The sequence below is a fragment of the Podarcis cretensis genome, assembly GCF_951804945.1.
Source record: "Podarcis cretensis genome assembly, chromosome: 1".
Taxonomy (NCBI): Eukaryota; Metazoa; Chordata; class Lepidosauria; order Squamata; family Lacertidae; genus Podarcis; species Podarcis cretensis.
The window spans coordinates 109108382-109123375 of record NC_137170.1 but is presented as its reverse complement, the minus strand read 5'-3'; the positions used below and the strand labels follow the sequence as shown (position 1 = coordinate 109123375).

At 40.1% G+C, this 14994-nt stretch overlaps 1 protein-coding gene across 16 annotated transcripts in view; it reads left to right on the top strand.

Annotated features, from left to right (window-relative positions):
• The window catches only part of BAZ2B (bromodomain adjacent to zinc finger domain 2B), a 188042-nt gene that overhangs the window by 139523 nt on the left and 33525 nt on the right, over nt 1-14994 (top strand). For 11 of the 16 annotated variants that reach the window (XM_079975160.1, XM_079975148.1, XM_079975161.1 and 8 more), the window contains 8 exons: nt 576-786; nt 4733-4825; nt 4953-5014; nt 7182-7247; nt 8761-8826; nt 9819-9863; nt 10134-10160; nt 11426-11491. In XM_079975160.1, the coding sequence (XP_079831286.1) occupies nt 576-786; nt 4733-4825; nt 4953-5014; nt 7182-7247; nt 8761-8826; nt 9819-9863; nt 10134-10160; nt 11426-11491 (636 nt within the window). The remainder of the gene's footprint in view (nt 1-575; nt 787-4732; nt 4826-4952; nt 5015-7181; nt 7248-8760; nt 8827-9818; nt 9864-10133; nt 10161-11425; nt 11492-14994) is intronic. The other 5 variants (XM_079975159.1, XM_079975151.1, XM_079975153.1 and 2 more) reach the window with 2 other exon arrangements.

Here is a 14994-nt window from a genome sequence, read left to right as displayed (position 1 = left end):
AACTTAAATAAGAGTAAAAGGATGCGAAGGGGCTTGAGATATATGCTGAATCAGGTTTATACTCCAATGCTAGCTGTGGGGCCTTTAAATGTATATAAGTGTTGCTGGCAGGACAGCAGCTAATTCCCCAGAAAAGACCCTGGTTTGCCTACAGAGTTTTGCTGGCAAAGATGTACCGTACCTACTTCCTGACAGTGTTCCACTGGTGGGAGTGAGGGTGGTGAGTGGATCACAAGACCCCTCATCCCCCAGGACACCTTTAAAAACAGCCAAGAGATACAGCTGCTATGGAATGGGAAAAACAACAATACTTTTCACTTTCATTGGTGTCAATGGGAGAGAAGTGGAGAGCAGGGCAACTTCCATGCGGGGTGGAGTGGGGAGAAAATTCTAGGCCGCAATTAAAGCCTAAACTGATTAATCTGCCAGTTTGATCAGTTCAAGCTTGCAGCTCTCACACAGATATATAGACATATGCTTCGGTGTGCATTTTTACATGTCAGCTGAGTGCACATTTTTGTTGTTGTCCATTTTGCGTTTATAATGACTTCCTGTGAAATATATTAATTACAAAGGGGATGCAGTGGTGTTTGCTGAAAGAAGAGGAAGTCCTTCCTCGTATCAGAGCTATGGAAGGACGTAGAGGGCGGCCACCGAATCCAGAGAGACAGCGCGCGAAAGAGGAATCGAAAATGAGGCGTCGCAAAGGTCGACCTCCAAATGTTGGTACCACTGAGTTTCTTGACAACACAGATGCTAAGCTGTTAAGAAAGTTACAAGCCCAAGGTACGGACTTTATTATAACTTCTCCCAACGCGTAGTAAAAGGTACCTGCAGACAATTTATATTCAATAAGCAAAGAAGCCTTTTGCTTTATGTATTGTGTTAAGGACTTTCCATGTTCACTCAAGCTCCAAAATACTCCTTTGAAATGTCCCAATTTTGGGGCTCTCTACTGGCCTGTGTTAGTCTGCCCATTTGGTGGCCAGCAGGAGGCCAGGAGAACTGGGAGAGCTGGGCAAAGGGATACCTCCACCTAATCCAGCCCCCTACTCCCCTACAGGCTGTCATAAGAAGTTTTAGGATTCCCCTGCCCAACAAGCTTCCTGCCTGTGTTATCAGTAACACATCCACAAAAGGTTTTATCTGTTTGTTTAAGAGTTTGTCATTTTCATACTATCAGCAAATAAGAACAGAATATATTACTACTTCCAAAACAAGGGAGAATTCTGATTAGTCAAAATTATAAAATATTTGGCTTCATCAGAAACAAATTATATATTAAACTGAGGTTTACTCAGAGTAGAACCATTAAAATTAGTGGAGCTAACTTTATTAATCTTAGTGGGTCTATTCTGAGGGAAGCATGGTTAAATGCCACCCAAGGTCAAAGGAGGATAAGATACAATTAATTGTTCCTTCAGTCCTGTTTCTTGGCAAGTACTTGGCATATGTCCCTGGTAATATGTATGGATTTTAATAAATACCTGTGGAGGTTTTGTTTTCGTTTGCTATTACGGTAGGTATTTTTGTGTGATCTTTTGAAGGATAGTATAGAATTTTAATTTATTATCATTTTTAAAAAATTATTATTAGTAGTAGTAGTAATATGTAAATGCAATTCACATATACTTTCCTGATTTAGGGTGGCCATGATGTAAAAATCAATTCAAATGTTGGCCTTGGGGGAAACAATTCTCTTTTTTTATAGATGAAGTTTGTCTCTGTGTGTGTGTGACCTGATAAAGGCCCTATGCTGTCATTAAATCAAGAGTCATGTTTTTATCTCTGTGACAAAATTGCTATTATAAATTATTCTAGCATTATGACTGTTTCCTATACTGTTATTGGTTCAGCCATTTTTATTATTATTTTTCTGGTACACATTCCGATCCTAAATAAATTCCCATTTGCAGTATTCCTATGGTGAATACATGATTCAGTAAACATGCTTAAAATTCCTCCCTACCTATGCTTCTGTTTATATTTTTAAAACAATGTGAGCTGTAGGCTCCTGTCTTTTCTTCCACATTCCACTTCCTTTTTTAAAATAATAATAATTTGTTTTGTTTTGTTTTACAGTTTCAATTAAACATGTTACAAACTTTAAAATATCCATTGACTTCCCTTCTCCTCTTTCCATGGTCCATTTTGCATATCTTACATCCCTGCATATTTTACAATAACCATTCCAATCGGTTTTCCCCTATTACATCCATCAGCCACTTCCTTGTAACTTGGCTTACACACACATACACACATTTTGGATTGTGTGTATATCCAATTTACCTAATTATAAAGCAATTAGTTCTGCAGTCTGGAAGGCTTTGTCATGTATGACACTGTTCGAGCTTGCAAAACTCCAGGTTACCAATACATTTTTTCTCAAAAGACTTCCCAGTCTTGTTTCATCTAGTGTCATAAAGAGTAACTCCCTAAATGTTCAGGGATGCCAGAAACTGGTCATCCAATAATTTACTTGGGGAAATTGATGACACACACAAACATAGGTATTGCATATGACCAAGGTGTAAATGCATCTCTTACACAGTGTGCACATCTATTCAGCAGAATCTTCTTGAAAGCTTGCTATCCCTGGCACAAAACCTTACTTAGGACAATGATAATGAAAAACTAACCCTTTAGAGATAATTGACTCCTCAGGGGAGAGGGGCAGTAGCAAGCAGAATATTTGGCAGTCTAGAAGACTACAAAACTACTTACTTCCCAATATAATGCTCTCTACTGCCTTGTCATTACCTCAAATGAGAGAATTTCTGTGGATAGGTGCCAAAGAATGGAAAGAACTTTACCTTCATCCTGGGGGTGGGGGCAGGAAATGGTTGTCATCAGTGTTTGTGCTGCTTGTATATTTACATAAGTGCCTCGGAATGTGGTGAACACCACAGAACTGAGTTCAAGCTCATAACACTTACGGAAGGAGGATAATTATCCCAGTCTTTGGCACATGCTTTAGAGGACATGCCAACCTTCTGAATAGTCTCATTTCAATGGCTCCTGATTCCATAAACCAGCACATTTTTATAGATTCCAAAGTAGGTGCCTCTGTGACATAACTATTCTGCTAGTAATTCTAGTCTTGTTTTTTGTAAGATAACTTGTCGTGTACATTGTGCTGTGCTGTGTATAAATATTTCATGTGTAATTGTAGTTTTTGCAACTCTCCCTTCACAATTGTTGCTTTTATTCCCTGCACCGCAAGCCCAGCAGTTCTAGTAGGAGCAACAGGGCAGAAACCTCTAGTGTGGGTGAAGGGGAAAGGTTAGCTCCTGTTGCTACTAGAAAACCTTGTGAGATGTCCATGGAGGCAAGGGACATATCTCAGCTTGCAGCAACATGCTATTCAGTTACTGACCGAATAGCTGGCCTTCCTTGTAGTGTAGGCAGCTGGCTAATGCACAGTTGCATACTTGCATGGTGTTGGTTGAGATTCCCATTGCCTTTGCTACCATTTCTGTATGTAAAATGTAAAGGGACCCCTGACCATTAGGTCCAGTCGTGGCCAACTCTGGGGTTGCGGCGCTCATCTCGATTTATTGGCCGAGGGAGCCGGCGTACAGCTTCTGGGTCATGTGGCCAGCATGACTAAGCCGCTTCTGGCGAACCAGAGCAGCGCACGGAAACGTCGTTTACCTTCCTGCCAGAGCGGTACCTATTTATCTACTTGCACTTGACGTGCTTTCGAACTGCTAGGTTGGCAGGAGCAGGGACCAGGCAACAGGAGCTCACCCCGTCACGGGGATTCGAACCACCGACCTTCTGATCGGCAAGCCCTAGGCTCTGTGGTTTAGACCACAGCGCCACCCGTGTATGTAGTTTCTGGTACATACACGAATTTGGCCGTCCCTGTTGTGTCCCTGAAGTGGCAGCTAGTGGTTGCTAGCAATGAACTGCTCTACCAGCCTCTGTTGGGTGGAAAGGCTCCTATCAGGTACAGCACATGCTGTGGTTGCCATCCATCTGAGAATTCCCAGACACGTCCTCTTTTGGGGGTCCTACATGCCCACCTGGGAGGAATTTTGCATTTTAGGTACATTTCTAATAGCAGGGATGGTGAAACCTGTGTTGTTGTTGCTGAACTGCAACTCCCATCATCCTGCCCGTTGGCCACGCTGGCTGAAGCAGCTAAAGCTGCTAGAAATTGGAAGCCAACGAAATCTAGAGGGCCATAAGGTCCCTGCTGCTGTTTCAGAATCATTTTTTTTAATGTGGTGATTAAGAATCCACTGTTTATGCAAGCTGAATTTCAGCCTCTGCGTTCTGATAAATTCCCTCATTGAGCTTTAAATGGGAAGGAGGCACTTCCACATAAAAAGAATCCCTTCATTGATCTTTTAGCATCTGAGATGACAGTCATTATTATTGTAATACTTTTTCATTTGCCCACCCTGCTCCCTAAAAAGGGAATTGCATGATGCCTTGAGGTGTGTGTGTATACGCATATATACCCACAGAGACACACACACTTTTACACCTAATCCTCTTCCTTCAAGATATACTGAGGTATTAACAACACAAAATTTCTTTGAATGAAATCATGGGATAAGGAAATCCTCAAATCACACACTTCTAGGCTAAATGCACACAAAGCAAACACAGACTTCTTCCATATTTTCTTTGATCTATGTAAGATTGACCTTGTGTTAATAAGAAATATTTATTGTACCCTTAGTATTTTTATTTTATTATTTTTTTTCTCTTCGTGTTTCAGAAATTGCTAGGCAAGCAGCGCAAATCAAGCTTTTGAGAAAACTTCAGAAGCAAGAACAGGCCCGAGCTGCCAAAGAAGCAAAAAAACAGCAAGGTAAGTACTAAACTTCTAAGAACCTTGCAGACTCTCGCGGATGAATTTTTGAATCCATAGATATTAGTTTTCCATTATTCTGCACTTATTTACTGCTGACATTTTTTTCTTTCTTTCTCACTCACAGCTATTATGGCTGCAGAAGAAAAAAGAAAGCAAAAAGAGCAGATAAAAATAATGAAACAGCAGGTAATTTATGCCTTTCAGGTTTCAACCGTAAGCATTACCAGATACGTTATTCTGATGGCATGTATGTGTTTAAGCAGGACTGTGAGCTGAAAACCTAGCCTGTTCTGCTTCTCTGTCCTTTGGTAGCTTGATGAACTATAAATTTTAAAAAGACTCACACACAGCTTAATATGAAGAAACCTGCTGGTTCTGCTTTTCAAACATGGATATACATCACCTGCTGATGGATGTTTACAGATCAAGTTGATGTTAAAGGGCAAGGGGAGCAGAAATGGTCAGAAATGTCGGCAGCCATGTTTAAAGGCTTTTGTGCTAAATATATTTGGTAATGGATCAGATGACAAACTCATTAGAATCTGAAGGTCTGGTCTGGGATTTCTGCCAAAACAGAGTCTTCTTTAACTGTAAGTTAGCTGTGACAAAAGACTGAATCACTCTGGTTTTATCTGACGGAAGGCACGAGCAGGCTAATAAACCATTAAGCAAACTGCAATGTCAGACAAAGCATGAATGATACTTTTACCGTGTTCGTTCCATCGAGTTTTATCTGAGAGACCTTGCCAGTTTCACCCTGATCTTAAACACATTATGTTAAATTTATCTTTTTTGTAAGTAGTAGTAGTATTAGATTCTGGTTTTCATTTATGCCGCTGTTATTAACATCAATTTACAGTTAGCACCTTAAGGTTGTGAAATAGGTTGTACAGTTTTTAACAGGAATCCTCACACCGGACCTGGGCAGTATGAAGGCACAATATACCATGAATGTGAAATGAGGAAATTTACAGCCCAGTTCTGTGCATGCCAACTCAGAAGTTAGTCTTGTGGAACTCAATAGGCCATATTGCCCATAAATGAACATATACACACTTACCTGGGAATATGCCTCACTGAACTCAGTGGGATTTTTTCTGAGTAGGCATACGCAGGATTGAATTATATATTTGTCTTTATAAGATGCTTGCTATAAATGCATAATATATTTCAACAATTCTCTCAGGTAGTTGATTTCCATTTGCATGCAACAGATTGGGAAGCGCAGTTGAAAGAAAACTACGGGAAATGTTATGATAAATTTCAGTAATCCATGCTAGGATAATTAAACAAAATGGGGCTGCTCATTAAAACAGTATTTCAGACTGCAATAATATATGCAAGTAAGCCCCACTGAGCGGAAGCATATAGTATTCAATGGTTAAGGTAAAGGTAAAGGTACCCCTGCCCGTACGGGCCAGTCTTGACAGACTCTGGGGTTGTGCGCCCATCTCACTTAAGAGGCCAGGGGCCAGCGCTGTCCGGAGACACTTCCAGGTCACGTGGCCAGCGTGACATCGCTGCTCTGGCGAGCCAGAGCCGCACACGGAAACGCCGTTTACCTTCCCGCTGGTAAGCGGTCCCTATTTATCTACTTGCACCCGGAGGTGCTTTCGAACTGCTAGGTTGGCAGGCGCTGGGACCGAGCAGCGGGAGCGCACCCCGCCGAAGGGATTCGAACCGCCGACCTTTCGATCGGCAAGTCCTAGGCGCTGAGGCTTTAACCCACAGCGCCACCTGCGTTAATATGCTATAAAATAAAACATAAAAACAACAACAAATTATTTAAATACATTAGTAGCAGGTGACCAGCTAGGGAGGCAGTTGGACCTTCATATGACAAGGGATTAAAGGTGTGCTAAAGGAGGATGAGGAGATTGCAGATAAGCTAAATGAATTGTTTGCATCTGTTATCACAGCAGAAGATATAGGTCAGACCCCACTGCCTGAACTAACTTTTTTCAGGGAGTTTGATGAACTGAGGCAGATAGTGATGACAAGAGATGAAGTTCTAGGCCCCGGGGTTTTCTAGAGGGAGGAGGACATGACAAGTGGATGTCTGGATGAGCCCTTTGAGATATTTAACACCACATTGTCACCACAAGTGCCTGCAAATCCCTAACCAGCTGGAGCAAAAAGGTCATCCTTTGCACCCTTCATGTCGCAGGTGTATGGCCCTTGCCATTGCACTGCTAGTTCAAAGCACATTAAATCAAGCCTGGCTTATCTAGTGAAGCCTGACAGAATGTGGTATGTTGTCGCATCCTGGAAACAGGATTGGATGGGTGGGCTGTAGAGGATATGATCCGTTATTACTGCTGCTTAAAATAAATGAAAGCTTTTCTTCTCGTAGGAAAAGATTAAGAGAATTCAGCAAATCAGAATTGAAAAAGAACTTCGGGCTCAGCAAATATTAGAGGTATAACCAGTTCTTTTAGTGGAATATGCAAGGAAGAGTCTGTTAGAGGAATTCATCAAGTGTTGTATCAGAGTGTCACACTGTCTGTCATTAAAAAATAATAATAATCCCAAACCATCCTTAACTATGGCTCTAAACCTGCAAATTCTTAAGTCTGGCACATCAGTAAAACCATTTGATCATGCAGATTTTAGCGAAGTGCATGTGTCCTGGATATCCATGGGAGTAGTAGCTATGTTTGACCCAAAACAGCAAAGCGTTCTGCAGCACATAAAAGACGAACAAGTTCAAGACTTGGGTTCATTTTGTCATGTGCACCAAATTCATTTTACATCTGATGAATTGGACTTCAGTAATAAACACATTAGTGTATAAGTGCTCTTTGGGATTCTTCTGGAGCGTGAGATGTACCTAAAACACTGTGGGTTGAATCCAGAATTTCTGTGAGCAGGACTCTGCAGGTGGGATGCTCCTGCTGGAGAAAGGGTTGGGGGGGGGGAGAGATTATCAGAGATTCTGCCTTCTCTCTGCAGCTCCTTGTGTCTTCTGAAAAATTTTCTGGAGGTCTGAGGGACTGAACAGAACATCGGAGGTGATGCTAGAGAGTGCAGGAGGAGGAAGAACTGGTGAAAATCATATTTTTTCCTTGCTCTAGCAGGAGCCTCCACGGGATTGCAGCCCCATCTGCAAACGGAAGAATCCCTTTGCAGAACATAAACTCTGGACCCAACTCTATAGGTGTTCAATAAGTTAAAATGCAAAGACAGAAAAGAGAAATAAAAAGATTTGATTGAATTATCAGAACAAGCAACAAGGATTAAGAAAGCACCTTTGAAGCTGACATTTGAACAGCATGTTTCTAATCTTAAAAAGTGTGCATGTTTATACTTTCAAAGGATTTGTTAGTCTCTGTTTTGTAAACAGTTGGTTTGTATAATGTATCCATGCCATGTATAAAGTATGTCAGAGGGAATTTAAATTTAAATTCTATTTCAAATCTCAGTTTCTGATCTGTCTGGCAACAGATTTCTTTTTATTCTTAGTTGTCATACTAGTTCTTTAATACATTAAGCAGGGAGTAATGTTCTGATAATGTGCCAGTAAGCAGTTCCTTACCCCTGGCTTTAATTAAGCTCTCGAAATTATGTCTACAGATTAGGTATATTCAATCACTAGAAAGCTTTAAATTATCAACCAATGATTTCCGCCCCCTAAAACCCTGCTATTTTAGAAGAAAAGTAATGAAAGTTCAGTCCTCACCAGTAATGTTTTACATTTTCATTTTGATATATAAAGTGTTCCTTAATTGTACATTTCCACTCCCTCTGCCACCAAAACTCATGAGTTTTTCACAATGCAGAACGTACTGAGGAGGAAATCTGTTATGATGTACACATTATGTGTGGTATTGTTTCGCACCTTGTGAGGCATGAAGCTTTTGTTCTAGTCTGAGATTACTTTCAAGTTGTAGTGGTGCCATTGCATGACCTTGGGACCTGTTTTGCATGCACAGGCAAAAAAGAAAAAGAAGGAAGAAGCAGCAAATGCCAAATTATTGGAGGCCGAGAAACGAATAAAGGTTAGTTTAGATAAGCACCAGAGTTTTTATCTTCCAAACACACACACACACACACGCACACGACTGTATGATTGAACACATAAGCAAATGATATTGTGTGAAAAATGTAACAGAAATAGATCGTTAGAATGTATCCAGTATCTTTTATTCTTTATGCATATGTGTCTGTGTCTCTGTATGTTTTGTATGTGTACATGAAGTGTTTAGAAAAATATCACGACGTTTGTAAGCTTACCTGATACACAGTCTGTGTGTATGTAGTCAAAAAAAAAATCATTGAAAAATGCATGTACTAGTTCTGGATATTTTCTTGGGGAGCAGCACCGATGGTTTAAATGAAAAACACCAAGGCCAGTGTACCAAAGTGCTATGTTCTATCTGCACTGCACAACAAAGATTTTGGGGTTTCACCTTCCCAACCCCTTAGTTTAATTTCTGTCCCAAGCAGTGTGAACCCCTCTTTCAGGTCAGATGCACCATCTGAGAGGCTGTAGCAGGGACAGGGTCGGCTACTCTTCTTTGTGCAAACAGAAGCACATGCAGCTCTTGGGATGGATCCTGGTTTGAGTCCAAATTTACTGCTCTGCTCGTAGAAGGAGCTGTGCATTCACAAAGGACCCCTTGCGTTTTTAACCTGAACTCGGGTTCTTTCTGAGAACCAAGCAGTAAGTTTGGAACTAGGATTTGGATGATAATTGCATACAACTTCTGTGTTGCATAGAATATGAAAATCGTACTTGATCATTGACCTGCAGCATTTGGAAAGCATGTAATCTTACTCCTGATCTTGACATGACTTAATATTCATTACAGTCCCTCTTCCATTCATTCTGTTTTCAAGGTATCCAGTACACTGATTCAAGTTATTACAGGGGGGGGGGAAACAGAAAAATGGGGACTAAAGAACATGAAAAACCTACATGATGGTGGGGGGTGGGGTGGGGAAAGAGTCATTTATCATATATTTGATTTTCTTTTTTCATGTTTTTAAGGAAAAGGAAATGAGAAGACAGCAAGCTGTTCTTCTGAAGCATCAGGTTTGTACCGAACACTTAATGAGAAAAATAAATGCTATTTTAATGCAATATAGCTAAACTATTTTGGAGGGCAAATCTTCAAATTTTCTTTACTTTTTAATTATTATTTTTTTTTAAAAAAAATATTTATTTCTGCTTAAATGTTTTCCTTCACCTTATGGGGTAAATTTGCTTTGCTTTGGTAGTGGGAACTTTTGGGGATTTTATAAAGTGGTTTTTTGACTCTTTGTGATTTCTGTTTCATAATATTGTGCCAACTCTTTCTACCAGGAGTTGGAGAGGCATAGACTAGATATGGTATGGGTATGTTTATTTTTGTACATCTAACACCGCATTGTGATTTGGTTGTGATATGGTTGTCATAGCAATGCATAAAATGTAGCACTGGCTGCTGTCATATTACATACTGCTGCATGGCTTTCCAGCACAGTGCATTGCATACATCTGCTTGTCTTGTCTGTAAAAGCAAAACAACACGACTTACCTTATTATATAAATTGACCCCTATGACTTCTATGCAAGGCTGCTGCCTTGATATCAGGGTTATTGTTGCCATAGTACTAAGTTGGACCGCAGTACATATTTGGAGCCAAATCAAAAAAATTATGTGTTTGGCATATATTAGGTTTTACCAGCTATTTTCACTAGGCACCTTCTGCATTTGATTCTGGGAATCCTATTTGTTTCATTTTTCAAACGAAATTTTGTTTTTCAAAACTTTTAATAATATCTCACAATTGGGAATACTTAGTCTGAATTGGATTGAAGAGCATGCTGTCCTTCATAATGCAAAAAAAATAAAATAAACCCACATTATCTTGGTCCGATAATGAATCTTGAAGTTTTGTACTCTTTTGCATTGTGTTTTAGTCCAGGACTCAACACAATATCCTTAATTTAATCTATGGTGCGGCTTCTGTGTCTTACCTAAGCGCAACAGTAAACATGATCAGCTTATTGCATTCTTATTCGTGTATGACTAGTTTTATCTGAAACTAGTTTTAAAACTGACAGCTTGATTTCAGTCCCCATCGACTGCATCCTTAATTTTATATTCAGAGATACATATTTACTACCAATATGTAGTCAAAATGCTTTTTATTTTATTTTTTAAAATTTAAAAGAAACACTTTTGATTACTTTTCAAAGTATCTGCATTAACAGTCTTTTGCTTAATTGGCCACTCCATTAGTAATTGCAGGCTTTCCGTTATAGCAGATGTAAGGTAACTGACCTGTTCCAGCCAACCATTATGCTTTTTTTTCTGCCAGCTTCTGAAGGAGCCTCACAACTGACCATAAGTAAATCTGTATGCTTCTGTTTTACACTGTCTCCATGTTCATCGCTGTACCTTTTTTGCTTTCAGTTGTCCTTGTATTTGCTTTCTAAACCTGAACTAAAACATGCACAAACTTGGCTATTTTCGTCTTTTATTTAGCATATACCCCTGACTTGTCTATTAATGCTAAACATGTCCTGTTGAGCTTTTTGGAATAAAAAAAAAAAAATGTGATGCCTGAGGTGGGAGTGCTGCTTTGTTCTGATTTTATCTGCTCTAATAGGAACGGGAAAGGAGAAGGCAGCATATGATGCTTATGAAAGCTATGGAGGCACGCAAAAAAGCTGAGGTGAGTACAAAACTCTGAAACGGGATATTATTTTCCTCATTCTTTGTACAGGGGAAAAAGGGAAAAAATAAAAATAAATCACAATTCTGAAATGGGGTGATAGCCCCCCCTCCCTTGTTCTTCACATAGAAGCTTTTCCTCGCTCTACAATATATATATTTTTTAAAATCGGAATTGATAAATAACTTCACGGGCACAAAATCATCTTACGTTGAATGGGGAAAATGTATCTGCTTCCTCTGTGTTTTGCAGTTAGGTCATTTCATACTTCTAAATTTTATGTGGCAAAATGTGATTTTATTTCTCCCCAAGTGTATATATAGTACTTTCCATTAGGTTTGTTGGTCTTATTTTGTGGACTCTGAAAACTGTCATAGTATGGAGGTAACTTTTTGGTTCATTATGCAGATGCATTGCCCACCTGCCTGTCTGCCTGTGTAGTCTGACCTAGTATGCAGAAGAGACAAGGCTTGGCATAGAGCGTACACAACACTCTCAAAACTATGGGGTCCTAGACCTGATGTAAAAGCATTAGAATATAGAATATGCAACCTTAGAGTAGCGAGGAAGAAGCCTTCCACCAGGGGAGGTTTCGAAAACCTGCAGCTGATCACAGGAGTCACAGACCTATATAATGTAGATGAAAGCGATTTGTAAGTTCTAATTCATAAACCATGTAAAGTTTTTGAACAGTGACACTGGAGACATGAACCATTTGTAAATCACGGGGGCAGATCTACCATTGTGAATAATATTCCAAAGCGGTGTTTGTTTTTCTCATCCCCTGCACCTGAGGAATCGGACTATAACTCTGGTGGGTTTTGCCATCAGCATTTCAGTAGGGTATGGCATTTTCTTCCCACCTGACTTTCAAAGCATCATGTTGTACTGTACTCTTCTTTTGTCCTGATTAATGTAAAATTAATGAATCTGTTCCAAGTTATGCATTGCAGTTTCTCATGCCCTCCTTCGTTAGATACCTTATATCCTTCAGGATTTACTTCTAAGCTCTTTTAACATTCTGTCAGACCCTTTTGAAAGGCAATCTCAAAGGACAAGGGATCTTCCTTTCTAAATCGAGCATGAGATACAGGCTCGGACAACACCACCTTCACCAACAGCCCCCATGCCCTGTTCCACATTCCATGCTGCGTTCCACATCTGAAGGCCCTCCAAAGCTTTGGTAGGGATATAGGTGGCTGTAGTGAAGAGGAAATGATAGGGAAGTTTCCTTTCATGAGCTTCCTTCGCTCTGCTTACCTTTGGATCCAAGCCTTGGTCTTGCACTGACAGTGCTTATATAGCAATGCCTATTTTATTCCTGTTTTAGTGGTGCCATCAATTTTAGAGGTACGAGATTTGCAGCAAAATATTTAAGGGTTGGGCCCTTATTTAATATGATACTTAATTTTATTTAAATAAAGTGCTTCATTGTTGGATTTTTTTAAAGAAGGCTGTCAGTGGGTAGAATTATGAGATACACTGTATGACAACAGCCTATAAAACAAATAAGAGCAAATTGGCCCAGTTGCAATGTGTGCTATTAATCACCACACATCCATAGGCCAGCATTTAAAAAGTCCGCAACTTCATTTTTAAATTCTTATTATTTTTCTAAATCAAATCTCTCTAAAAAATCTAATTGGACAAAAAAAAAAAATCTAATTGGACATACTGCAAATAGAGATGATTAAGTAAAGCAAAATCACATATAACTAAACAGTTTGCAGTTAAAAGGAATTTATATCAGTGTTGTGAAACGCAGCAAGAGGAAAAATCCATTCAGATATGTTTTTAAATTGCATGAGACAGATAAAATTTGATTCAGCGAAGCTTTTCGGATTTCAAAAGAAACAAACTGTAGCATGCCAATTCCCTCGTCTGAAACAAGAGTAAGTGGAATTTATTTCTGAGTCCTCTTGTAAGGGAAATCTAGTAATGCTATAGCTCGTAAACGGCCTCGGCCCAGTATACCTGAAAGAGCATCTCCACCCCCATCGTTCTGCCCGGATGCTGAGGTCCATCGCCGAGGGCCTTCTGGCGGTTCCCTCATTGCGAGATGCAAAGCTACAGGGAACCAGGCAGAGGGCCTTCTCGGTAGTGGCGCCCACCCTGTGGAACGCCCTCCCATCAGATGTCAAAGAGATAAACAACTACCTGACATTCAGAAAACATCTGAAGGCAGCCCTGTTCAGGGAAGTTTTTAATGTGTGACATCTTAGTGTATTTTTGGTCTTTTGATGGAAGCCGTCCAGAGTGGCTGGGGAAACCCAGCCAGATGGGCGGGGTACAAATAATAAATTATTATTATTAAGTTTAAAGAAACCCCCAGTCTACTCTGACTCCTAGTGACTCTTCAAGGTCTTGGGTGGAGGAGGGTCTTTTGCATCACTTGCTACTTGAACTTTTTAACTTCACGTGCCTGGTACTGAACTTGGGTCCTTCTGTAAGCAAAACAGGTGGTTTACCACTGAACTCCAGAAAGGACTAAACTGAACTAAAACAAAATATTTAGCAACTGTGAAAGATGTGTTCAGCACAGCACCCCAAATTATTACCTTTAATTTTGAAAATGGAAGGGAGTTGCATACCTTTTGAAGCACCATGTTTGAAGTGCCTATTCAAGCAGGCTTTTGGATTGTGTAGACAGGCCAGATTAAAGATTGCCAGAGCCCTGCACTATGTTGCTGTTTCCCTGCTTTTGCTCAGTGGCGTGCATTCTCTTGTGTGTAACTTTAAATAAAAGTGGAGGTAACCTTCTATGAGATAGTGCCTTAGGAATCATCAGAGTTTATAAAGAGGGATGGTATGTGATAAATCGATATCTCAAGTTTTCCAGTTGCAAATGACTAATAACAAGCAAAGTGAGATGCAACAATGTTTATTTATTCCATCGTTTATCCACCCTTCGATCCCAGGGTAGTTTGCAATAAATCCATTAAACAACAAAAAATCCCATTTACAACCACAGAAGCAAATGGATAATAAACACCAGGTGTGTCATCTTGGCCCTGCAACCATGAGTGCCCAGGGCCATGTTTGCCATTCAAGATTCATTGCCATAGCACCAAAATTTGTGGGTGCCTGGCCTATTTATGGGGAATTTTATGGATGCTCGGGCACCCAGCGCCCCAGGGAATTGGCACCTATGATAAACGTTAATTAGAAAGCAATCCAAATGTGTTAAAATAACAGCAATAAAAACCATTCCATAAATGTTGCAGTGGTCCTCATAATAAGAACAATCAGCTCTCTCCAGAGTGAAGGGGCTACTCCCTGGAGAGAAAATTCCGTTGTGCTGAGAAGGCGCAATCTTGATGGCACTGTACATCTGACTATGCCCGCCAGTAGGACATTCACTATGGCCTTCCTTCTGTATTGGTAGTATCATGAGAAACCGTGGACTATTTGAGTGGTTTATGGTATGGGCTGTGTTGCCATGATTACGGTATATATTTTTTTCGGGGCTTTCCCAAGTTCTCTTATTTTAGCCATTAAAATTC